Source organism: Ursus americanus, chromosome 30, assembly GCF_024610735.1.
Source record: "Ursus americanus isolate L20-20 chromosome 30, mUrsAme1.1.p, whole genome shotgun sequence".
Taxonomy (NCBI): Eukaryota; Metazoa; Chordata; class Mammalia; order Carnivora; family Ursidae; genus Ursus; species Ursus americanus.
The window spans coordinates 1,791,081-1,815,631 of record NC_142156.1 but is presented as its reverse complement, the minus strand read 5'-3'; the positions used below and the strand labels follow the sequence as shown (position 1 = coordinate 1,815,631).

Below are 24,551 nucleotides of genomic sequence, written 5' to 3'. Positions count from 1 at the left end.
GGGTGGGGAGTGGCGTGGGGACGGACCACGAAGGGGCGCCGGGAAATCTGGGGAGGCGATGAACTGCACTGTATGTTGATTTTGGTACTGGTTATACAACTTTATGCACACGTCAAACTCAGAGATCTGTATACTCTAAGTGGTGAATTTTACTTAATTTAAGTTATACCTCAATAAACCTGACCGCCTCCCCCAAAAGAGTGGTGTGAAAGAAGAGAGAGAGGTAAGATTGAGCACCTGCAACAGAGCCAGGAACAAGGCTCAAAAGATGTTCCTGAACAGTGGCTCTAAGTAGGGGCCACAAACTGGAATCTAAAATTTCTGGAAGCCAATGCCTGGTCACTTCCATGGTCATCAACATCTGTTGGACGTTCTTCATAAAGCACAAGTGTGTATGGAAGATAAAATCATTCACACCCAGAGGCATGGGCGCAAAAAAACATAATTACAAAGGTTTTTGGTAACACCTAGGTCACCACGACGACTCTCCCACACCCAGGATACACGATATCCTTTACAAGTGAAAACGAAGTCATAAATGGTAACTAGATAAGCAAACTCATAAATTAAAAAACAAAAACAAAAAAAACATACAGATACTGAAAACTCCCAAAGGGTGTCATGGCCCCCCCAGGCTGAATAGTACCAGCCCAAATTCCCAACGAATAAGTCTCCCTTTCATTTCTTCCAACAGGAATAAATATAAATTGAAATAAATATTTAGCTGATTATATTTATCTATTTCATACAAACCATATATTTATTTTTATTTGACTCTATCACACTGGAACTTTCACTTCTTGATTTAAAAGTTTACAGGAGAAAATTATAAATGAAATCTAATTTAGGAATACTGGCAATAGTTAGGACTTCCAAAATCCAAGTTACCCATCCCACCCCTGATCTAAATTCAAGACATACATGTTCAATAAAATACTCTTAGATTAATTAATGGGCTCCTTTATTTAGATAATGGAGAGCTTTGGGGCCCTGGATATCAAGAATCCAGTAGACAAAAGCACAAGTGAATGTAGTCAGAGAAAAATTCACGGAATGTTCTAAGCAACTGGCTCTCAACTCAAAAGGAAATAAAAGAAGTCAGGATAGAGAGGAAAATGTAAAAATATACTGGCAAGAAAACTCTATCTAGAGTCTTCTAATAGCTGGCTTGCTTTCAGCCTTTTAAAGCCATTTTATTATAAAATGATAGAAAAGAAAGAAAGGTCACCACACTCATACTCTTTCCAGGCTGTGGCTGATTTTTTCATTTGTCACAGCTCTGTGCACATCTCACAGTAAACAAACTGACAATTAAATGAGACTCAAAATACTTTAAAATGAAATAGAAATACTATTTTAGTAAGCCACCTGATGTGTATTTCCCAAAGACTTCTGCAGGAGCACTGGTTAAAACTGGCATTACGGAAACGGGGGCGTGAGCGCACACACCACAGATGAGACACGGCCAGGACAGAATGGGTATGCGGGTGTGGGTATGGGGCGGGAGTCCACAAGGAGTCTAACCATTATTTTAACAAGGAAGAAAGAGACTAAGAGTCAACCCATCTATACACGGGTGTCTACTTTGTGATCCCTCCTGAGGCTATGCACTTAGGATCCGAGCACCTTTCTAGCATATTGAAATATAAACATTCAGCTAAAACAAAGGAGAATCAATCACTGAGTATTTGCGGCATGATACTCTAAGCGGGAAACGAAGGGCTTCTCAAACCGATTATAATCTCACTGGAGGTATGGACAGACAGACTTGCTGCGCTCCATTAGCTGATGCCCAGTCGGCTCTGCAGGAGAGGCATCCCCTCCTTCAGACACCCCCCCACAACCTCACCCAGCTCCCTGCCACGCCTCCAGGCCCCTTTCCAATCCCTCCTGCTGCTGCCGCCCTAGATCTGATCACGTAGCTCCCCTGCTCCTGAACTTCTCACGGGAGCTGCACAGAAGGTGCTGCCCCACCGCTGGCCAGGCCAGAGCACAACGCACACCCCACCCGCCCAGCCAGCCCAAGCGAGGGAAGCCCTGGAGGCTCCACAGGCCTTCAGATGTGCTCGCTCCCCGACTCCTCTTCTCCGCGTGCCCACCCCAGGCTAGGTGCAGCCGTCCCTCTTCTCCGCTCCCACGTTCCTGGGTCCGTAGCACTATCAAGGCATGATTCCACTATGATGCAACTATCCTTTTTTATTTTATTTTTTTTGAAAGATTTTATTTATTTGACAGAAAGAGAGACAGCCAGCGAGAGAGGGAATACAAGCAGGGGGAGGGGGAAAGGAAGAAGCAGGCTCCCAGCAGAGCAGGGAGCCCGATGCGGGGGATCGATCCCACAACCCTGGGATCACACCCTGAGCAGACGGCAGACGCTTAACGACTGAGCCACCCAGGCGCCCCTCCATTTTTATTTTATAAATGGATAAGACAGCTCAAAGTTTGGAAAAATGCATTGAAAGGCATGAAGTGCAAAGTTTCCTTCCCATCCTGTGTCCCATCATCCCAGCAGCGCACCATCACCATTTCCCTCCAAGCTAGCCGCTGCTAGTGGTGCCCTTGTATCTCTTCCAGAAGCTTAAGAAATCAGTGTGACTTCTTAGCCCTCTTCCCCCCAACTCGGACACCAACGCCACAACACAGGACGAACTTAGCACATGGAAGGAAGCCTCCCGCTAACCTCAAACACCTGCCCTGCGCTGTTACCAGATGCGAAAGAAACTTCTGTGTACAGAGCCCCTGACATTTTGGGTCTGTTACAGGCACTTGTTACCTTCCAGTACAACCCAAGGGCAGGCACAAAAATGAACTCTTATTTTCCACCATACTCTACACACCGCCTTCATCAGTCTTTTTTCCAGAACAAGGTACCTTGGAGATCTTGCTATCCTAGTCTAGAAGAGCCCCCTTGGTCCCTCCTTGCGGCCGCACGGTACTCCATCCTACAGAAGGCCATCGTTTGTGTAACCGGTTCCCTACTGATGAACATTTGGGTTGTTGCCAATACTTGGCTCTTACAAAACCGCAGCACTAAATAACCGTCTCCACACGTCATTTCTCGTGTATTCAAGCGTATCTGTAGGATACATTCCTCAGCATGAAACTTCTGAGCCAAAGGGCTTCACTGACGTTCTGTCAGTTTCACAGACGTGGCCAAATGGGCCCCTGGGAGCGGCGGCACCAGCCTGGCCTCCCCCAGCAGTGGGTCCCAGAGCCTGCCCTGACACCCCCAGCCACACCAAAACCAGTCACTACACTGCTGGCTCCGGGGCCAATTTGAAAGGTAAAAGAACAACATTTCCGAGTAACCTTCATTTGCATTAGTCTTACTTTTTAACAAAGCTGAAAGTCTTTTTTGTATGGTTATAGTGGCTTTTATTTCTCTTTTGGAATGACCTGTCTCTCCACAACCTTTGCCCATTTGCACCCTGGGTTACAGGTCTTTTGCTCAACGAGTATGTAGGGCCTCTCTGATTGCGGTTCGCTAGTCCACGGCCACTATCTGAGGAATCCTGCAGGCTCTCCACCTCTCGGGTCCCTGGCCCCATCTGGGTGATCTCCGTGCCCACTTGCGGCTTGTCGTCACATTTTTGGAGTTAATGGAAATAGCTGTGGCACTTGCCCATTACCTGGGACTCTGGCCTTTGGGACAGGCAGCCGGCCCCACGTTAGGAAGGGTTTGCACGGCTTCCTGTGTCCGTAAATAGCAGCTGTCTACCCACCTGCAGGCCCCACGAGGGCAACGGCCTGCTCCTGTGCACGTGTCGCTCTAATCCCCAGCACAAGGGCTAGGACTCAATCGGCTCGATAAACATTTCATGAACTGGCTAAAGGGAAGGTGGGTATGGTTTGTGGTACAGTTACACTGGTTTCAGGAAGAAGCGAAGAACAAGCTGGGCGTGGAGAGCCACAGGCCAGAGAGAGGCAGGGAAAGCGCGCACAGGGGCTCAGAGGCCGGACTTTCGGCTGCCATAAGGAAAGAGGGAGACCTCAAATCTGGGCAGAACAAGCTCCTTCGGGGACTTGGCGGAAGGGATGCTGGACTGCACCGTGGGCTTGGGCGTGCAGGAGAGGTGGACCTCGGCCAGCAGGCCCAGGGTCCGCCGAAGAGAATACCAGAACCAGGTCTTTACCACGTGCACAATACTTAAGCTTGCTGAAAGCTTCCAGATGCCAAAAACCCTGCTGGGGAATAAGTTTTTCATGTAAGTAGGCAATTGTTTTAATAAAAAATTAAAACTCGGCTCTCAAATCCAGGTCTGAGGAATTTGGAGCCTCTTTCTCCTCAACATGGCAGGCGCTGGCTGGGCGAAGTAAATTCTTACCGCTCCCCTTCCTCATGGCCCCCTGCGATATGACACTCACCTGCCACCACGCTGTCCCAGATGGCCCCTGGCATGCTCATCCCATTCCCTAAGCCGACCCAAAATAGGTACTTGGTGGGGACCCCATGCAGTAACAGAGCCCGCCTACCTCCACCCTGAATCTCTGTATAAGAATGCGAAGATGTTATCAAAATCTTCAAGACTCAAAAGAACAGACCCGTGACGGTGGACCGCCAGGTGGTCAGGCTGCCACTGACCCGCTGGGGCGAGAAGGCCCACAGCCTCCTGGGGCAGAACCTCAAGGAACTCGTGGTTGGAGCTGCTTTTCATACTTACTGTGCAATTTAGTGAACACGAAATGAGTACTTAGTAGAGCAAGGAGATGGTATCTGCGATTACTTTGTCCCAATTCACTTTAACTTCTAACCAGCAGACTGTAGAATTTGTCAATTAAATGACACAGGTGTTTTATGAAGTTATAAACTAAGTCTAATTTTGAAAGGTGATTACCTGCAGGGCCTTATACCATCTCCCAGAAGTGGAGATGTCGCCCTGGGAAGCAATGCTGGCTTCACCAGTGAATGGTCCTCCCACCGTCTGTGCAAGGAGGGGGATGGAGGGGACAGATCCCCAGCTGCTGCTCCGTGACCCGTCTGCTCATAACAGCTGCCCGACCGAGCCCTCCACTTCCGAGGGGTCCATGCGAACACCTGGCCCCACAGTGCACAGACGCCCACGGGGGCCACAGTGGAGGGGACGGAGGGGACACTGGGTGGATGATCGGAGGGCCATTACTTCCCCCTGGAATACTGTCACCGCACTGAGAAGTAACCACATAATACACAAATATACTTTTACCCCAAAATGCTGCAAGTTAGAATTTTATAGCAACGGCAGTTGAGAGGATTTTGCACTAAAGCAGAAAGCCAACCAACCAGAAAGTCGGTTCCTCCGCTGTGTAAAATACTGAACGAGCTGCCTGAGAGTGGCAAAGAAGGAACAGCATATCAGAGATTATCTTTAGTCTCAAGGAATTTAAACTCCAGTTAGGGAACCAGCACGAAAGAGGAACCTGGTATTACTACATTTTCCACAGTAAGTGCCAAAGGCACACACAGGGAGTGCGGCAGGCATATCAGCAGATGGGCTGTTCATAGTCAGAAATTGGGCGGGGGGGGGGGGGGTGAGCTAATCCTCCCATGGGAGGACCTGTGAGAACAGCACAGACCAGACGAAGGCCTGGTCTGAAGGGGGACAGAACGCAAAGGGAGGTGTAAGGGGACGGCCCATAACGCTGGTCCCTGAAGGTGGCACCACAAGAAAGACAAGGGGGAAAGGCTGAGGCCAACTGTGGCGACGGGAATGACAGCAGTGCGCACACCTTCATCCATCGTGGGGGCCGAGGGCGGGCGTAGAACACGGACAGGACCTGATGAAGGCTGTTTCCAGAATACCTTCTAATAGTGGGAAAAGGGACTGCAGAATGAACGTGCAAGTAGGAGAGCCAGTCTTGAAAACTGCGGGTCGGGCTATAATCTTAGCTACCAACGCAGGTGGTGGCGGTGGAGATGGGAAAGGCGAGGGCAGCGTGTAACACGGACAGAGAGGGGCCACACAGGCGACACGGGTGGGGACCCTGGGTGGGTGGAGAACATCCGTGGTGTTGTTACCAATCAACAGTAAGGGGGCCGGTTCGGTGTGTGTGTGCTGGAGACGGTGATGCTGTTCGCGGACCTGTTCTCATGGGCAGTGAATCACACCGCCTCGTCCTGGCAATGAGGAGCCACTTCAGGAAGAAACCAACCACTTCGTGCGTGGCAGCTGTGGCACCGGTCCACTTGAAGTCCACTGCTGCCTCATGAGACGCGTCCCTGAGGTCATCGGGAAAAACCCCTTAGGCAGACCAGTCAACACAGCACAGTGGCGGAGAGCCTGAGCTCCGGAGGGGACCGATGCCAACTCTGTGAGGCCAATTCCAGCTCAGCCCATGCTGGTCTGCGAGACGCCTGGTGAGTCACTTCACCACGGAGTGTCTTCTCCCCAGTCTGGTGAGGCTCTTGACAACCTCCCCAGGAAGTTACTGTGAAGACTGAGATCTCTACGTAGAGCACTGAGCACCTAAGGGCCTGCTAACGGCTGTCCTCGTCCCCCGACAGCACTGATACATACGGACTTTTCCAGAGCTCCTACTTCGTCCTTCTGCCTGCGCTGCCCTGGGGCAGCTGGACACTGATCTATCACTCTGCGAAGTCACAACAACAATGGTATTACACACCTAGTGTGCTGCAGGTTGCTCCAGGTTCACGGAGTTAACCCATTTTCCCACCTTAGAGCCAAATATTTTATTTTGAAAATAAAATTACACTGCAGGGCAGAAGAGAGTAACAGAAAACGGGACAACATGTATGAAGTCACTGTTTTCAGACATAAAAGGGGCTACGGTCTGTAGGAGAAGGGAAATAAACAGGAGGGCCCCTGGACGGGCCAGCTCTTGGCCTGGCAGTCACTCCGAACCGTGATGTTGGGAGTGGGACCCAAGCACCAGGGTGGCCTTGCCGAGGCGAAGGCACCGGGAGGTCAGGGAATCCAAGGTGCCTGAAAACACCAAAAATATAAAAATGAAATGAAGAGGTATAGCTAATAAGCCACAAGAGGCAACATAACATACTAGAATATACTCAATCCGAAAGACGAAAAAAGCAACAGAAGAATAGGAAGATGTGAGACTTAAATCCAACCACACTGTTAGTTTCCTGTAAATGTAAATATTTAGACAAATATTCTAATTAAAAGGCAGAGATCAGGGGCGCCTGGGTGGTGCAGTCGTTGAGCGTCTGCCTTCAGCTCAGGGTGTGATCCCAGAGTCCTGGGATCGAGCCCCACATCAGGCTCCTCCGCTGGGAGCCTGCTTCTTCCTCTCCCACTCCCCCTGCTTGTGTTCCCTCTCTCGCTGGCTGTCTATCTCTGTCAAATAAATAAATAAAAATCTTAAAAAAAAAAAAAAGGCAGAGATCAGAGACCAGATAGACCATGCAAACACGAAGACCAAAAGGTGGCGTGGTTATATCAATACTAGGGAATGTAGACATCGGAACAGTCTATCAGCAGGATGAGGAAGGACATCTCATCAAGAGAAAGAGGTAATATTCATTAAGTGACATTAGCAATTGTAATATGCACGTACCTCTCCAAGGGGGGGCCAGCAATTCCTCTCCAGCCACTTACCAAAGAGAGAGGACAGCATCTGTTCAGCAAGATGTGTTCACCACAAGGATAAAATGGGTAAAAATGTCCACAGCAGCTTTATTCATAATCGCCCCAAACTGGAAACAACCCCAGTGTCCATGAACACTGAGTTGTGTGAAGTCCATGGGATGGAATACTATTCGACAATAAAAGAAACCACGCCTGGACAAGCCACAATACGGATGGCTCTCAAGGAAGGACACTAGTGGGGCCAATAACCCAGACACCAGAGAGTGCGTGTGGCTGGAGTCTGTTTAGTACTTCTAGAAAAGGCAAATGTAATCCATTGTAATTAAGAGCAGATCGGTGGCTGCCTGGGGCTGGGGGCGCTGAATACTATGGGACAAGAATGCTCTCTTAAAAGTGATGGAATGGGTCTATTACCCATGGACTGCGGTAGTACTTATATGGGTGTTTACTTTTGTCAAAAAGTCAAACTTGATCCTTAAAACGGATGCGTTTTTATTGTATGCATATGCTTCTATAAACTTTGTTTTAAAAAAAAGAACAAGAGCAGGGCGCCTGGGTGGCACAGCGGTTAAGCGTCTGCCTTCGGCTCAGGGCGTGATCCCAGAGTCTTGGGATCGAGCCCCACATCAGACTCCTCCACTGGGAGCCTGCTTCTTCCTCTCCCACTCCCCCTGCTTGTGTTCCCTCTCTCGCTGGCTGTCTCTGTCAAATAAATAAATAAAAAATCTTTAAAAAAAAAAAAAAAAGAACAAGAGCATACAGCATGGTTAGCAGTAAACAGAAAAAAATCAGTAATAACAGGACTCTTTCATACGTGGTATCTCATGAGGAAATGGGGTATATTCTGAAAATCACAAATGAGAAGAAAAAATGGGGGGGAGAAAAAGGAGGCCCAAATCAATGTTCCCAGTAAAGCTATTCTGTTTCAAGTGGTTTTCCACCACCAATTGTGAACCAACTTGCTGGCATGAGCATAGGAGCCACAAAACAAAACTAATTCCAATCGTCTTAAATAGTCACAAATGATATGGCAAGCAAATGGATTCCTGAGAGCAAACTCTGAAGGCCAACATTTTTTTTAAGTTATACTTTCATCCACAGTCCAAGCGATGAAAATTTCAATTAAAAAAAAAAGTGCCACGGAGAAAAAGTGCATCTTACGAGGTAAGAATGTTTGCTTCTTGGGGCGCCTGGGCGGCCCAGTTGCTTAAGCATCCAACTCTTGGTTTCCGCTCAGGTCATGATCTCAGGGTCGTGGGACCGAGCCCCAAGTCAGGCTCCATGCCGAGCATGGAGCCTGCTTAAGATTCTCTCTCTCACTCCCCCTCTGAGCCCCTTTCTTAAAAAAAAAGAAAAAAAAAAAGCAGCTTCTTTAAAAAGTGGCCCTAAAATCTTTGTGTTCCACTGTTATAAACAGTCTCTTTGAAAGACCAGCACAAGTCAGCCTGCCCCACCTTGTCTGGGATTTCTTTTTTTTTTTTTTTTTTAAAGATTTTATTTATTTATTCGACAGAGATAGAGACAGCCAGTGAGAGAGGGAACACAAGCAGGGGGAGCGGGAGAGAAAGAAGCAGGCTCATAGCAGAGGAGCCTGATGTGGGGCTCGATCCCATCACACCGGGATCACGCCCTGAGCCGAAGGCAGACGCTTTAACCGCTGTGCCACCCAGGCGCCCCTTGTCTGGGATTTCTTTCTCTTCTAAGCCAAACCTGAAGAATGTTCTTGCTCCTTGGTGAGCAGAAAGTGATCAGAGTCCGGACAAAGCTCTGGGCTTCCTGGCTGACCCGACAGCATCCTGAGGAACGCAGAGGACATGTGACCACAGCCCTCCGCAAGTGGCCTGGTACAGATCCAGTTCCCGTGATTCCAAGGCGCAGTCACAGCCCTCTGACCTCAGCCTCCTATGGGAGCCTTTCCTTCACCTTCCGACCTTACCTGAACCCGAGGATGCTGTGTCCCCAGCAAGCCCCTGTCCCTCCCACCCGCTTCTGTGCCGCGACAGGCTTCATTACAAATCCCATCTTCTCTCGCCACCTCCATCTACCCCACTGGTCCAAAAGCCAGAATCACCTCCTGCTTCCACCCTTGCCTCCCAGGCCTGTTTCCATGGCAGCGTGTCTGCTCTGCGAAGGCCTGAGTGAGAGCACGCCAGCCCAGTGCTCAGAGTCGGCCTACGACCCAGCTCACCCCCACCAAAGCCGACGCCCTCACCGCGGCCTACCAAGCCTGTCCAACCTCCTACATCTGGCGCTGTCACTCAGCCCCTGGCCTGCAGCCTCCAGGCCTCCATGCCGCCCCTCCACCATCATGGCTCCAGTCTGAGGGGCTCTGCGGAGCCCTCAGCCCGGACCTGCTCTCCCCAGATAAATACACAGGGGCCCGGCTCCCTCACCACCCCAGGGATTAGTTCCACTGACCCTTTATGAGCAGTGCCTTCTCGAAACACACTAACTGGAAACGGCCACTGGCACGCCCTTCCTTTCTGTGGCTCTGTGAGTCTCCATGACCTGTGCCACCACGGGGACAGTGTGTATGTGTTGGTCTGGCTCCCCCGTTGTGTTGGTCTCGCTCCCTCAGGGCACAAGCTTCAGAGCTGTTCACAGATGCATTCCCTGGCACTTACAAAATTTACGGAATCAATGACCGAATTTTTTGCAGATTTCAAACAAACCCTAATAACCACCTCATAGCGTATCTCTACGCGTCCTAGTTGTGGCTTTCACCTGAAGTAGAAATACTGACAAAAATCAAGAATAAGATAGAAAAATCGTCAGAAAGAGTATTTCCAAAACAGCTAAAACCAGGGGATATCCTGACAGTAAACTACCACCTGAAATTTTGTAACACGTTTGGGGTTTTTTTAAATCCTAAAAGGGTCCCGTCATCCCCCTCACTGTCAGTTCAAAGAGCTGACGGACAACTTTGCCAGCAGAGGTGGTGTTTCCTAGATCCTTGGCATCCTCTAGCAATGCAGATAAGACTCCACACTTGCTAATATTGCTAGAGCGTACATTTTCCCCTAAGTTATGTGGATCCCGCCGGGGAGAAAGCTCCAGGGTTGAGTCGGCTACAGATGCTGGCTGATTGGCTATGCTTCCCTCTCGGCTAAGAGAGGAGCCTCCCCACATTCACCTTGGGATTTAAACTCATGCCTCAGAAACATCACCAGCGTCGCAGGGACTCTCGCAGGAGTAAACACACTTCACTGACACTTTGGATACGGACATGCCAGAGGTCTGTGGGAATCACAGGCATTCTTTTGCAGAGTGAGCTGGCTGGGCTGGCAAGCCCTCTGTGGCCAGTTGTGGTCTTCGTCTTCCCCATGTGCCTTCTTGTTTAAAGAGATATTTCCAGTAAAGCGCTGGATCAAAACATATTCAACTGTGAATGTCTCATTTAGCAAAGCACAGAATTACATCTGCTACAGAAAGATCTTTGTGCACGGCCCCCAAATTCTGGATTTTCGTATCATTATATATTAAATTGAAACTGTATAGTTGATATGTTATTTAAAAAAAAAAAAAAAAGAGGAACTCCACCTGCATGCTAATTTCCACACTAACTTTTCCTGGCGCCAGGCAGTTGTGAAGGACAGACCTCCCAATCCAGGCTTTGCCTCTGTGCCTTTGCCCTGCGTGCAAACTTGGTCATGTCCTTCTACCCAGCACACGAAATGCTCAGTGCAGTGTCTGGCACATGGGCAGCCATCACCATCTCAAACTAAACGGAATTCCTACGAAGCTGACTCAGAAGAAATCAGGGAGAATTCAATAGCAATGATTTAAGAGATCACAGCTTGCCAGTCTGCAAACCAGGGGTCCAGCGGCCCTACCTCGGCGTTCCCAGCCTCTAGTGATTAGCAGACGTGAAAGGATTGGGTCATTCTAGTAAAACATAGCTGTTCTGAATTTTTCTTGGAAGTGATCATTCTGACTGATCTTAAGACTTGAATGATGGCTTTAAGAAGGAAAACCGGTCCTAGTAAAAAGTATTTTCACGCTCTTTGAAAGCTGCATCGAATCTCTCCGATGCCCCATATACTCAGAGCGGTAGCGGCCACCCAGCAGGGCAGGCGGGTGTCCACCAGCTCCGGTCGGCTCCTACGGGAAGAGCCCATCCCGATCCTGGCTGCTGGAGGCCAGCGAGGATGAGAAGCCAGCTGAAAAGACTGCCTGCCAGCAGATTTTTAAGTAACAGCCTTTTCCTCTTCTCCAGTGTCTGTCTTCTCTGGGCAGCATTTTTATTAGGAAACCCAACTTGATTACGTGCGTAATCGGTGCCCCTAACCTTCCTGAGTTCCCTCACCCCGGGCTGCCTGTTGCTGCCTCGGCCTTTTCAATTGAAAATCCAATTAGCCGTGCTTAGTCAAGTGTTTATCTCCGCTTTTTGAAAGTTTAAATGGATCTTTAACTCTTTCCCTCGCTAAAAGTCTCCACAAAGGCAAGGATAATTGATGCAGAACTGAATGGGGCCCCAGGTTTTTCTTCTCCGTGGTGGCTGGCTGCTCTCGGCTGGAGAAAGTTTTGTGCAGATAAAATGGGGCAGGAGCCTGCCTCTGCCACTGTCAATCAGGGGCCCTCACTTCCAAACAAAGTGGGGAGCAAAAAGGGAACACAAGGACTGAAGCTGGTTCCCGGGTTCAGATGCCCCTCCTTGTCATAACCAAATGCAAAAGTGCTCAATTTGCTATAATTTAACCCTGGCCTTTGAGGAGAGAGCTGCATAGTTACAAATTTTTTTGCAGATTTTAACCATCTATTATGTTTTGAAGCACAGAACACTTCAAGCAGTACCTTCATAAATTTAAAAAACTGGCTACTCTGTTCCTTGAAATTAACAAAAGAGTAATCCTAAAATGTTTTATTCTGTGTTGCTTGTGTATGTGTGTGTGTGTGCATATGTGTTTTACTATTTCTGTGGTCTTATATAATTATTGATTCTTTTTTAATAGGTACCTATGAGATAGCTGTGTCCATTTTTGTTTCCATAGAAACTGCTCAAAAATCTTTTTTGAAAGGTAGTAGTTTCTACTTTTCTAATGTACTCTTCTTATATTGAAACATACTTTTGTTTCCAAAGCCCATATCAAGTGTATTCTGATGCCTTAATCCCAGATGCCAAATAGAATTTATGCATTCTTTCTATATAAATGTTCTCAGAAATCATGCTAAATATATTTGAGACCAACATAAGAAATATTTAAGAAATCAAAGTGAAAAGTAAAAATTGAAAAGGAAAGGCACCAGAATGGAAAGAAAGAAGTAAAATTGCTTTTACTCAGAGACAAGATTCTCTGTGGGGAAAATCCTAAGGAATTCACATTCACACACACAGCTCCTAGAATTAATAAACTAGTTCGGCAAGATGGCAGGATCCAAGACCACTATGCAAAAACCCATTCTATTTCCATGTACTAGTGGTGAACAGCCAAAAATGAAATTAAGGAAACAATCCATTCAAAATAGCATCAGAAACATTAAAATACTTGGGAATAAATTTAATGTGACATAGAAGACTGAAAGCCACAAAGCAGAGTTGAGAGAAATTAAAGACAACCTAAATAAACGTGGAGACATTTCATTTTCATGGGTCAGCAGACTTAATGTTGTTAAAGTGGCAATTCTCTCCATATTGATCTGCAGATATAACACAGTTCCTATCAGCAGGAGTTGTTTTTTTTTTTTTTTTTGGAAATTGAAAATCTGATGCTAAAATTCATATGGAAATGCAAAGGATCCAGAATAGCCAAAAACAATTTTGAAAAGAAAAAAAAAAAAAAAGACGAAAGTGGGCAGATTTTTATTTCCTGATTTCAAAACTTACCATAAAGCCATAGTAATCAAGACAGTGTGGTACTGGCCTAAGGCAGAAATCAATGGAACAAAACTGAGAGTCCAGAAATAAATCCTTCAATTTATGGTCAATTAATTTTCAACAAAGGTGCCAAGACAATTCAATGCAGAAAAGAAATGCTTTTCTCTCTCTCTCTTTTTTTTTCTTTTTTGAGAGAGAGCGAGCACAGGAGCAGGATGGGGGCAGGGTACAGGGTGGGCAGAGAGAGAGAGAGAGAGAATCTCGAGCAAACTCCACGCCCAGCACAGAGCCCTACTCGGGGCTCAATCTCACGACCCTGAGATCATGACCTGAGCTGAAATCAAAAGTCGGCCACTTAACCAACTGAGCCACCCAGCACCTCAAGAAATATTTTTCAACAAATGTTTTCAGACAACTGGATATCCACGTGCAAAAAAAAAAAAAAAAAAAGATGAATTTAAACCCTTACCTCACATCATATGCAAAAACTAAAAAATCAACCAAAGGCCTTTATGTAAGAGCTAAAATGATAAAATTTCTAGAAGAAAAGAAGAAAATCTTCACAGCATTCAATTAGGCAAAAAGTTCTTAGATATGACACAAAAGGACAATTTTTTTAAAATGTACAAATTGGGGGGCGTCTGGGTGGCACACCGGTTAAGCCTCTGCCTTCGGCTCAGGGCGTGATCTCAGCATTATGGGATCGAGCCCCACATCAGGCTCCTCCGCTATGAGCCTGCTTCTTCCTCTCCCACTCCCCCTGCTTGTGTTCCCTCTCTCACTGGCTGTCTCTATCTGTCGAATAAATAAATAAAATTAAAAAAAAAATGTACAAATTGGGTTTCATCAAAATTAAAACCTTCAGCCCTTCAGAAGTCACCATGAAGAAAACGAAAGGGGAAAGCCAGTCACTGGGAGACAATATCTGTAAATCACACATATGATAAACGAGATAAAGACAATTTCTTAAATGGACAAAAGATATAAATGGGCATTTCACCAAAGAACATATAAGAAGGCTAATTAGCCTAGGTAAATACCTGTTGGGTGTCACTGTTAGGGAAACACAAATCGAGACCACAATGAAATAGCCCCGAGACCCACGAGAATGGCTGTGACCAGAAAGACAACAGCAAGCGTTAATGAGGTGATGGCAAGCCCAGAACTCTCATCAACTGATGGAATGAAAAGTAGTACAGCCTCTTTGGAAAACTATAGCAATTTCTTAAGAAGTTACACAGGAATGTACCAAATATCCCCGCAATTCCAAAATTCCTAGTTATATACCGAGGAGAGACGGAAACCTATGGCCATACTTGCACATGAACACTCACAGCAGCACTGCTTATAACCAACAGGGGGAATAGTCCAAATGGACAACAAAATTTGTGGTGTCTCCATATGATGGAATATTAATTCAGCCTCAAAAGGGGGTGAGGGACTGGTTTGCACAACACGGTTGAACCGCCAAAATCTGACGCTAAATGAAAGAAGTCAGACGCAGAAGACTACAGGCTGTGTACAACAGCTCTCTACTCCCAAGGATGGGAGTCAATGTTACAAACCGAGACGTTCCCGTGGCAGTAGGTGATGTAATGTTATATTAGCCACTCTGTTCTTCGAACATGAGGGTAACATTTGCATACTTCATGAATTAAGTAGCTACTCTGGAGTCTCCTTATAATCAGATACACTGCCCTCTAATTAGAGTGGACAGGCAGACAGAGGAGCTAAGTAGACTGTCGACAGACAGACGAATTTATCAAAGGCCGTGCACCTCACTTGCATATTATGAGAGTACTTCGTTCATCTTATAGAAAGAAAACGGTAAAAAAATCTTAATCAGAACTGATAACTTCATTTGACTGTCTTTCAATAACTAGTATTCCTTTAAAACCATTCTTTGGATAAGCCAAACCAAGAACACTGTGTTAATACCTCAGTGCAGAAGCTTTACTGACAGCAAATTAGCAATCAGCGTAATTGATGTCCCTTAAGACATACAATTTCTGTATAAGGAGGAGAAGGAGGATAAAGCAGCCTGTCACTTAATCTTTTTTACTCTGAAAACTGGCAATTAAAAACAAAGACTTAAGCATTCCTCCTGCTGTATCAGTTTTCTATTGCTGTGTAACAAACCACCACAAACTCGGTGACTTGGAAACACCATCCATTTCTGAGCTCACCGCTCTGCGGGTCAGAAGTCCTGGTGGACTCCCCTGGGTTTCCTGCTTAGGGGCTCACAAGCCCAAAATCCAAGTGCTGGCAGGCTGGGGACTTATCTAGAGGCCCTGCGGGGGGACCTGCCTTCAAGCTCATTCACATTGTAGGCAGAATTCGGTTCCTATGGTTGTAGGACTGTGGTCCTGGTTTCCCTGCTCAGCTCCTAGGGAACACCCACAATCTTCTCGCATGCTTCCCTCCCCCACCTGCAAGTTGGGAACGCCATGTCTAATTGCTCTTGTGCTTTGGTCTCCCTGACTTCCTCTTCTGCTGCCAGCCTGGGGAAATTCTCTGCTTTTCAAAGGGCTGGTGTGAGTAGACCAAGCCCACCCAGAACACAGCCTTGATTTCCTCTTTAAAATCTCCTTCACTGGATTGCTCGTGGGAGTAATGCTGGGAGGCCAAAGTCATAAGAGTTGCCTTCAAATTCAGCCAGCCACACCTACCTTTCCTACATGAACTATACGTATTTTCTTTTTTTTTTTTTTTAAGATTTTATTTATTTATTTGACAGAGATAGAGACAGCCAGCGAGAGAGGGAACACAAGCAGGGGGAGTGGGAGAGGAAGAAGCAGGCCCACAGCGGAGGAGCCTGATGTGGGGCTCGATGCCATAACGCCGGGATCACGCCCTGAGCCGAAGGCAGATGCTTAATGACTGCACCACCCAGGCGCCCCTATATACGTATTTTCTTAAAAGATTTTATCTATTTTAAAAAGAGAGAGAGAAAGAAAGCGTTTTGGGAGGGGTGGGGAGGAACAGAGGGAGAGGGACAAGCAGACTCCACGCTGAGTGCAGAGCCCCATGTGGGGCTCGATCCCATGACCCTGAGATCATGACCTGAGCCAAAATCAAGAGTCAGACACTTGACTAACTGAGCCACCCAGACATCCCCCTACACGAGCTATATTTAAAGACAACCAAATAGCCTTAGTTGATGAGCAGAAGTAACAAAGATGGAAGGAATGGCATAATTAGAAAACCCCCATTTGGCAACTCCCAAAAAAATAAGCGATTTAGGCAGCTAGCGTCAATGAAAATGAAATAAACGGCAGATGACAGCTTGATGAGGAACAGCAGAGCTGGCCATACCTGAACCCACTTCAGAGACAGGACGACGAGCAGCACCCACGTGTCATGTGCCCCTGCCACAAAGTACACAGTACCACCTGGGAGGTACTCTTGCCAAAGAAGTCGAACCGATCTAATAAGTATTGGAGCTAACTTCCAGTTTACAGGAAATACAGAAAATAGAAGTGCTATTTAAATGATCTCATGAAGAAGCAAACAGAAAAATCCAGAATGTGGAACATTCTGCAATACAACTGACCCAGTTTCTTCAAGAAGTCAATTACTTGTGTGGCGGGAGGGGAGGTGAAGGGTGGGGACCCCTGCTCTAGAGTCAAAGAGACATTATTAGCAACTACAATATAAGAACAATATTTGGATCTTGACTCAAGCCAACCAAGAGTAAATGGACATTTTTAAGTTAATCAGAAAAAAATGTGACTACACACTCAGAATTACAGTAAGCATCCTCATTAGATAGTAAACTAAGAATCATCATTTTTCACTGGCTGAGGTAAAGATTAAGGTTGTGTAAGAAAACATCCATAGTTTTTAGAGATGCATCGGGGGCTGAAACCCTATAAACGGCTTGCTAAATTGCTTTAAAATATTTTGGCAGTCACAAAGAAAGGGGACGGACGAGGCCAGTAGAGCAGAATATTGCAAAAGAATGAAACTGGGTGATACATACATACAGGGGACTATTAGTCTACTTTTAGGCATGACTTGATATTTTTATAAGAAACACGATTTCATTTCAGAGCTTTCATTCACAGAGCATCTGCTGAGAACCAGTCGCTGTCTTAAGGGTTTCACAGACATTTCTCACAACTGCCTTATGCAGTAGGTACTGTTCTGACCCCCACTTTTTTTTTTTTTAAGATTTTATTTATTTATTTGACAGAGATAGAGACAGCTAGCGAGAGAGGGAACACAAGCAGGGGGAGTGGGAGAGGAAGAAGCAGGCTCATAGCGGAGGAGCCTGATGTGGGGCTCGGTCCCATAACACTGGGATCACGCCCTGAGCCGAAGGCAGATGCTTAACCCCTGTGCCACCCAGGCGCCCCCCCTCCCACTTTTATAGGTAAGAAAACTAACAAAACATCAACCCAGTTTGGGGTGGAGCCACCAGGTCAGCCAGTCAGCTGTCATCTCAACAAAGCCTCGGAGGCCAAGTAAAGGAGAGATTTCTTTCTCCCTTTTCCACCTCACAAAAGCATTTTCGCACGTGGGCTGTGGCACGTGCTCGCAGGCCGTCCCCCAAAACCATTGCTCACCATCAGCACCAGGGAGGGTGGAAGGTGCCGGGAGGCAGAAAAGGAGCTGACAGGCAGGGGAGACGGGGGAAAGGGAAACGACAGAACCACAGAAAAGCAAGGCGGTGACACATGGAGACAGTCATGTAAAGGGGCGGATGAACAGACCGGAGAGACAAAGGCAAAGGAGGTGGGGGAGTGGTGCCAAAACAGGAAGATGGAAGACCTACGGGGCTGGCCACCTTCCCTCCTGCCCCCACCCCTAACACCAGCCAAAAGGAAGAAGGCCGCAGGGCAGGAGGAGGGGCCAGAGAGACAGGGAACGTGCCGCCGTGCCTGGACGTAATTACAGATCTGTGTTTGGCGAGGGGACCACGGACTCTTCTCTCCCCATCCCGCCCCCCAGGCAGCCACTGCTCTTTCCTGTGACCTTCCAAGTTCAGACTTAGCTACTGAGCTTCCCCGGACTGGCTCCGAGCTCACAAAGGGGAAGGAAGGGAAGAGGAAGGAATTACTTATTCATCTAAGCAATTTTTCAATTCTTTAAAACAGTTTAGAATTCACAGGCCACCGGTGCCCCATGAAGCTGCTTTCAGGGCAGAGCCTGTGTGGCTGGGGCTAGGGTGCGAGGCCACTTTCATGCCAGTAGGGCTCTCAGCTCAAGGGCTCCCGGGGCCAGCTACCCATAAGGTTTGGATCTAAATGACGACAAAGACACGGTGGGGGCCTGCATGTGTGTTGGGGGGACGGCAGACAGGAAAGGCGTGAGGATCGGAAAACACACCGGGAGAAAGACTCCTCGGGGCATCTCACAGACCGACATGAGAGCTCGGGGGACAGCGGGTCTGCCACAACCCTCCAGTATGCCTTAGGAACGGGGAACCCCCTGCTCAAATTACACGTTAATTTGACCTTCCTCCCGTAGCAGCATTATTTATAATAGCCAAAAAGTGGAAAGAACCCAGACATCCGTCGACAGATACAAGGATACACAGCCCGTGGCACAGACATACAGTGGAATACCGCCGAGCATCAAAAGCAATGAGGTCTTGGCACACGCTACCACGCGGATGACCTTGAAAATGATCTGAGAGGAGCCCCACGCAATGGCCACTATCATCCGGTTCCATCTAGAAGGAGTGCCCACCACAGACAAATCCATAGAGGCAGCAATTAGACTGGTGGTTTCGGGGCGGAGGGAGGGGTGCAAATGGGTATGGAGCCTCATTTTGGGGGTGCTGAAAATGTTCTAAGATGAGGCTGTGGTGTGGGTTTGCACAGGTCTGTGAAAACGCTAAAAAGTAGTGAACCGTATTCGTGAGAGGAGGGTGTTTAACGCTGTGTAAAACAGATCTCAATAAAGCTGCAGACGGATTTTTTTAAATTCGACTAATAAATAAGTTGTTCTTTTTTCCCCTTCCCTCCCAAAGATGAGGAGTTTCTCTCTTGTTATCATGATAGTGTTATTTTCTGTTCGTTAGCACAAAAGAGAAGCAAAGGGGGAGCTTTTTATGTATACAGAGGACAGTGAGCCAAAGGCCGTGAACACAATGAGAAGCAGCGATGAAACATGAGATGAAGGTCAAACTCTTCCCACTGCTCCGTTCCCGCACCAAATCCCGATGACCGGGCTGAAATATTTCTCAGTAGGCTAAGGGCCGTTAGCTCTCCACACCTCGTCCTCGGAGCACAGACCGGCCACACTCCATCTGCTTGTCTGGAACCCAGCATCCAACTTTTGACCACCGTACCTAGGAGTTACCACAGAGGCTACATCGCCTTAACAGATGGCTAATTTGTAGACTAGAGAAAAAGTTTACCAAAATCCAAAGACTTTCTGCATCGGTTTCTACTTTACTTGAACGTAAGAGAACATCACGACTCTTCCTAAAAAAAAAAAAAAAATCTATCCGGTACTTACCAGGTGACCCTCTGTACAGAACATTTTCTATTTGTTATTTCCCTTCCAAGAGCCTTTACAGAATGACCAGAGAAGGAGAACGGCAAATCAGAACAAGTCACCTCGCCAACCTGAGTCTATGTGTCCTAGCCTGTAAACGGAAGGGCCGCCCAGAAGTACCGCTAGGCGTCTTCAGTCTCAGAGGGATCGGTCAGTCTGTGTCTACGAATCACGGAGACAGAACTAAACGCAGAAACTGAGTTCCAGGAAACTTTAGTATAACCACAGTTTCTTGAAATTTTAATAAAGTAATTTCCTCTAGGATTGAAATAATTTAAAAACTATAACACAGTTCCTCAGCAAAGCTTCTCTGAACAATTGTGGGGGGCAAGTAAGGAGCAAAGGAAGGAAAAGAACTTCCGATTCTCTTATATTCAGCTAAGGTGATTTCATGTAAAATCCTGGAATTATCTGTTTATCACATTACTATGGCAGATCAACAACATAGCGGGCAAAGCCACATGATAAATCCGATCCTGGTCGAAAACAAAATATAAATTCCTGGACAGCAGGAACTGACCTGGGGGCATGAGAAAAAGAAAAATAGATAGATTACAGCTCTTACCTACCCCGGCAGACAGTCACCTCTAAAGAAATTGCCAGCTCTTCGGAAGGCAGGTGAGAACACAGTATTCCACTGCTTTGCAGGCCTTGAAACGCCACACTAAAGCAATCCCCGCTCAGTCCTAATTTCTCCAGGCACTAACTGCTGGTAATCAGAGAGCATGTCTGTATATCCACGCACCTGCATGGGTCAGGACCAGCACTGGCCAGAGCTGGGTACCAGCCGCAGAGATGGGTCCTTGACCCCTATGTACACAACAGGGGAGTCCTGGTGACTGCTAAGTAAGACTGAATGGAGCCACGGGGATAAGGGTAACTGACATGGAACTGACAATGACGAGCAGCACGCCAAGACTATGAAGCCCATGAAAAGTGATGAGATCACGTAAGCCAGCTCCACACTGTGGAAGGAGATGGCCAACCACAGGAGTGCAGTATGCTTTTGAAGACACATGCCAACTCCTTGTGATCACAGAAAGTACAACTGCAGTGAGGGAGGCTGGGGACCTCCGACGCAGGACCGAACCGAGAGCGTTTCTTCCTGGTTACCAACTACCAATCCTTGGATTTTGACAAGCCCCAACTGCCTTAAAAACCTCAAATCAAACTAGTCTGTTTCCCAATAGCTTATTCCCAAGATACATTATTAGGGATATAAGTAACCATCAGTATCTCTTTATTACACGAAACTTCCTTCCTCCCCAGCTACAGCTATAAAGCACATAAAGCACTAGGGGGCTGCACTTACACATAACGGTAACGCCTCCTGAAACCACCACTGAACTTATGGTATGCCAAATGAGTAAGCGGGACTTACCAATTTTCTGATTAAAAATCTTGTCAAAGGTGATTTCATTTCTCTCCTGAAGATACTTCTGCATCACACTCCGGATACTGAAAGAGAAGAGTGACACGTTTTTAGCAGTGACAGCCTGCATCACGAGAAACCATCCCCAGTGTGGACAACACATAGATGTCTTAACTCAAGGCTGCTGGTTGACCAGAAAGCCCTCATACTGACATCCGTGACCTCACGGAGGGCTGATGGCACTTAAACCTGAGGGCATCATGGCTCCAACTGGTGTCCTCCCCTGTGACTCAGGGCCGACCTAACATGCGAACACTCGACCAAAAATAACTTCAGGACCGACCGTGGAAAGCTCGCCCTCAACACCACTGTTTTTCAAAGTAGACACAAGCATGCGCACATGTGACACATTCTGCTACTCGATTAATGAGCTGCTTTCTAAAACAAAAGCAAATGTTCCCTGGATATATGACTGAGATTTTTAAAAACCACATTTCTATACATCAACAATAAACAGTGAGAAAACATAATTAGAGGGAAGATTTCACTTAAGATAAAATAAGAAACACCAATGCCTTGAAATAAATCCTTCAAAATATGTGCAAGAACTTTGTAGGGAAGATTACAAAATGTACTGAGAGACATAACAGAAAATCTTAATAGATGGAAAAGTACACCACAGTTATGAACAGAAAGATTTAATACTGCAAAATCCAATGTCTACCCAAATTTATCTATAAAGTCAACTCAACCCCAACTCCCATCACTATTCCACAGAGTTTTTCATAGAACATAGAAACGAGGGGCGCCTGGGTGGCACAGCGGTTAAGCGTCTGCCTTTGGCTCAGGGCGTGATCCCAGCGTTATGGGATCGAGCCCCACATCAGGCTCCTCCGCTATGAGCCTGTTTCTTCCTCTCCCACTCCCCCTGCTTGTGTTCCCTCTCTCGCTGGCTGTCTCTATCTCTGTCAAATAAATAAATAAAATCTTAAAAAAAAAAAAAAAGAACATAGAAACGATTAAGTCTTTATAAACTATATACAGAACAACACAGGAGCAAGAATAGCAAAAACATTTACAAAGAAAGAGAATATCAAGAACAGGGCTTATTATGAAGCTAAAATAATTAAGACAGGATAAAAAAATTATGAAATGGAATAGAGAGTACATAAATATGGAGCTTTAATACATAAGGCAGAAAAAGCAAAAAAATGGCAAAACTGGGGATTATTCCACAAGTTAACCAAAAGTGAATAACCAAATGGAAAAAGTAGAAATTGAGTCTCTATCATCCACTGGTGGGAAAAAACTTGGCAGCAGCACCCCCTTTTAAAAACTTTTTAAAACAAACTAATTGAGGTATCTATATATAGTTAAATGCATATTTATGTGTACCAATAGATGAGTTTTTCACATGTAACTACTATCCTAATAGAGCTATAGAATATTTTTTAAAAGATTTTGTTTATTTATTTGAGAGAGAGAGAGAGCATGAGCGGGGAGGAGGGGCAGAGGCAGAGAGCGAGGGAGAAGGCTCCCCCCTGAACAGGGAGCCCGATGCAGGGCTTGATCCCAGGACCCTGAGATCATGACCTGAGCCACAGTCAGATGCTTAACCGACTGAGCCACCCAGGTGCCCCAAGATATAGAATATTTCCATCACCCCAAAAGGTGCTCTTTTGCAACCAGTCTCCCCATATTCCAGGATCCAGATAAATATTGATCTCCTTTCTCTTAATTCAGATTACTTACTCCAGTTCTGGAATTTTAGATAAATAAAATCACACAATATGTTGTCTTGTGTGTCTGGCTTCTTTCACTTGACATAAGCAAGCTTCCTCCATACTGCTGTGCACGTCAGTATTCAGTTCCCTCTTATTGCCAAGTAGTATGGCATTGTATAACTATTCCGCCATTTGTTTACCCGTTAATCTGTTGACAGACATTTGGGTTGTTTCCAGTTTGGGGCTATTATGAATAAAGCCGCCTTCAATATTTGTGCGTAAGTCTTTTCATGGGCACATGTTTCCATTTCTACTGGGTAAATATCTAGGAGTGAAATTGTTGGTCATATGGTTAATTATATTTAACTTTATGAAAAACGGCTGAATTATATTGCAAACTGTGCAACGTTACATTCCCACCAACAATGCATGAGGCCCCAGTTGCCCCATATCCCTTGCCAACACTTTGGTTGTCAGTCTTTTTAGTTTTAGCCACTCTGGCAGGTAGTGTAGTGGTGGTTTATTTCAATTTCCGTCTCCCTAATGGATACTGATGTTCAGTATGTTTGGACATTATTGGATTATTGGAGTGCTTACATCTTCTCCTGTGAGATGTGTGGTGAAATCTTTTGCCTACCTTTTAATTGAGTTGTTTGTCTTATGACTCAATTGTAAAATTTCTATGTCCTGGAAACAAGTCCAGTGTCAGATTTATGGGATCATAATATTTTCTTCCAGTCCACACCCTGTCTTCATTTTTTTTCATGAAGTCCTTCCAAGAGCACAAGTGTCTAGCAACGAGTTCCAATTTATTATTTCTTTGGTGGACCACGCTAAGAAATCCTTCACATCCCAAGCTCATAAAGATTTTTAACCTAATATTTCCCTTTGGAAATTTTAAAGTTCCAGCATTTATGTTTAGGTCTAAGATCCACTTCAGGTTAATTTTTGTGTATGATGCAAAGTAAAAGCTCAAGGTTCTTTTTTTCCCTTATAATACCTAGTTATTTCGGTATCGTTTGTTGGGGGGGGGAGTATCCTTTCTCCATGGAATTACCCTGGCACCTTTATTGATTCAACAGTAAATTTGGGTAGGTCTATCTTTGGGCCTGTTTCATTGATCTGTATGTCTGTCCTTCCATCAATACTACATTGTCTTCATTGCTAGAGGTTTAGAGTTGTCTAAAATCAGGTAATCCAACTTGGTTTTACTGCTTTTGTGGGATTTTTGGTTTGCTTGTTTGTTTGTTTGTTGATTTTTTGGCTATCCTAGCTTCTCTGCATTTCCATTTAAGTTTTTTCCCAGAAATTTCTTCCCCAAAAAAATGCGATGGGGCTCTGATTTGGACTGTGCTGAATCTATAAATCAGTTTGGGGGGAATTAACCTCTTAATAATATGAAGTGTACTATCCATAAATATGACATACTTCTCCATTTACTTAGGTCTTCAGTTTCTCTCATTGCTATGTTGTAGCTTTCAGTATAGAAATCTTATCCTTTTCGGGGCGCCTGGGTGGCACAGTGGTTAAGCGTCTGCCTTCGGCTCAGGGCGTGATCCCGGCGTTATGGGATTGAGCCCCACATCAGGCTC

At 46.1% G+C, this 24,551-nt stretch overlaps 1 protein-coding gene across 6 annotated transcripts in view; it reads right to left on the bottom strand.

Moving 5' to 3' along the window:
- GRK3 (G protein-coupled receptor kinase 3) overlaps positions 1-24,551 on the bottom strand; it is a 125,590-nt gene that overhangs the window by 80,614 nt on the left and 20,425 nt on the right. For all 6 annotated transcript variants that reach the window (XR_006778425.2, XR_006778426.2, XR_006778427.2 and 3 more), the window contains exon 2: positions 21,245-21,321. Coding sequence is in view for 3 of the 6 variants with exons in the window: in XM_045791205.2 (XP_045647161.2) it covers positions 21,245-21,321 (77 nt within the window). In the remaining 3 variants the exon portion in view is untranslated. The remainder of the gene's footprint in view (positions 1-21,244; positions 21,322-24,551) is intronic.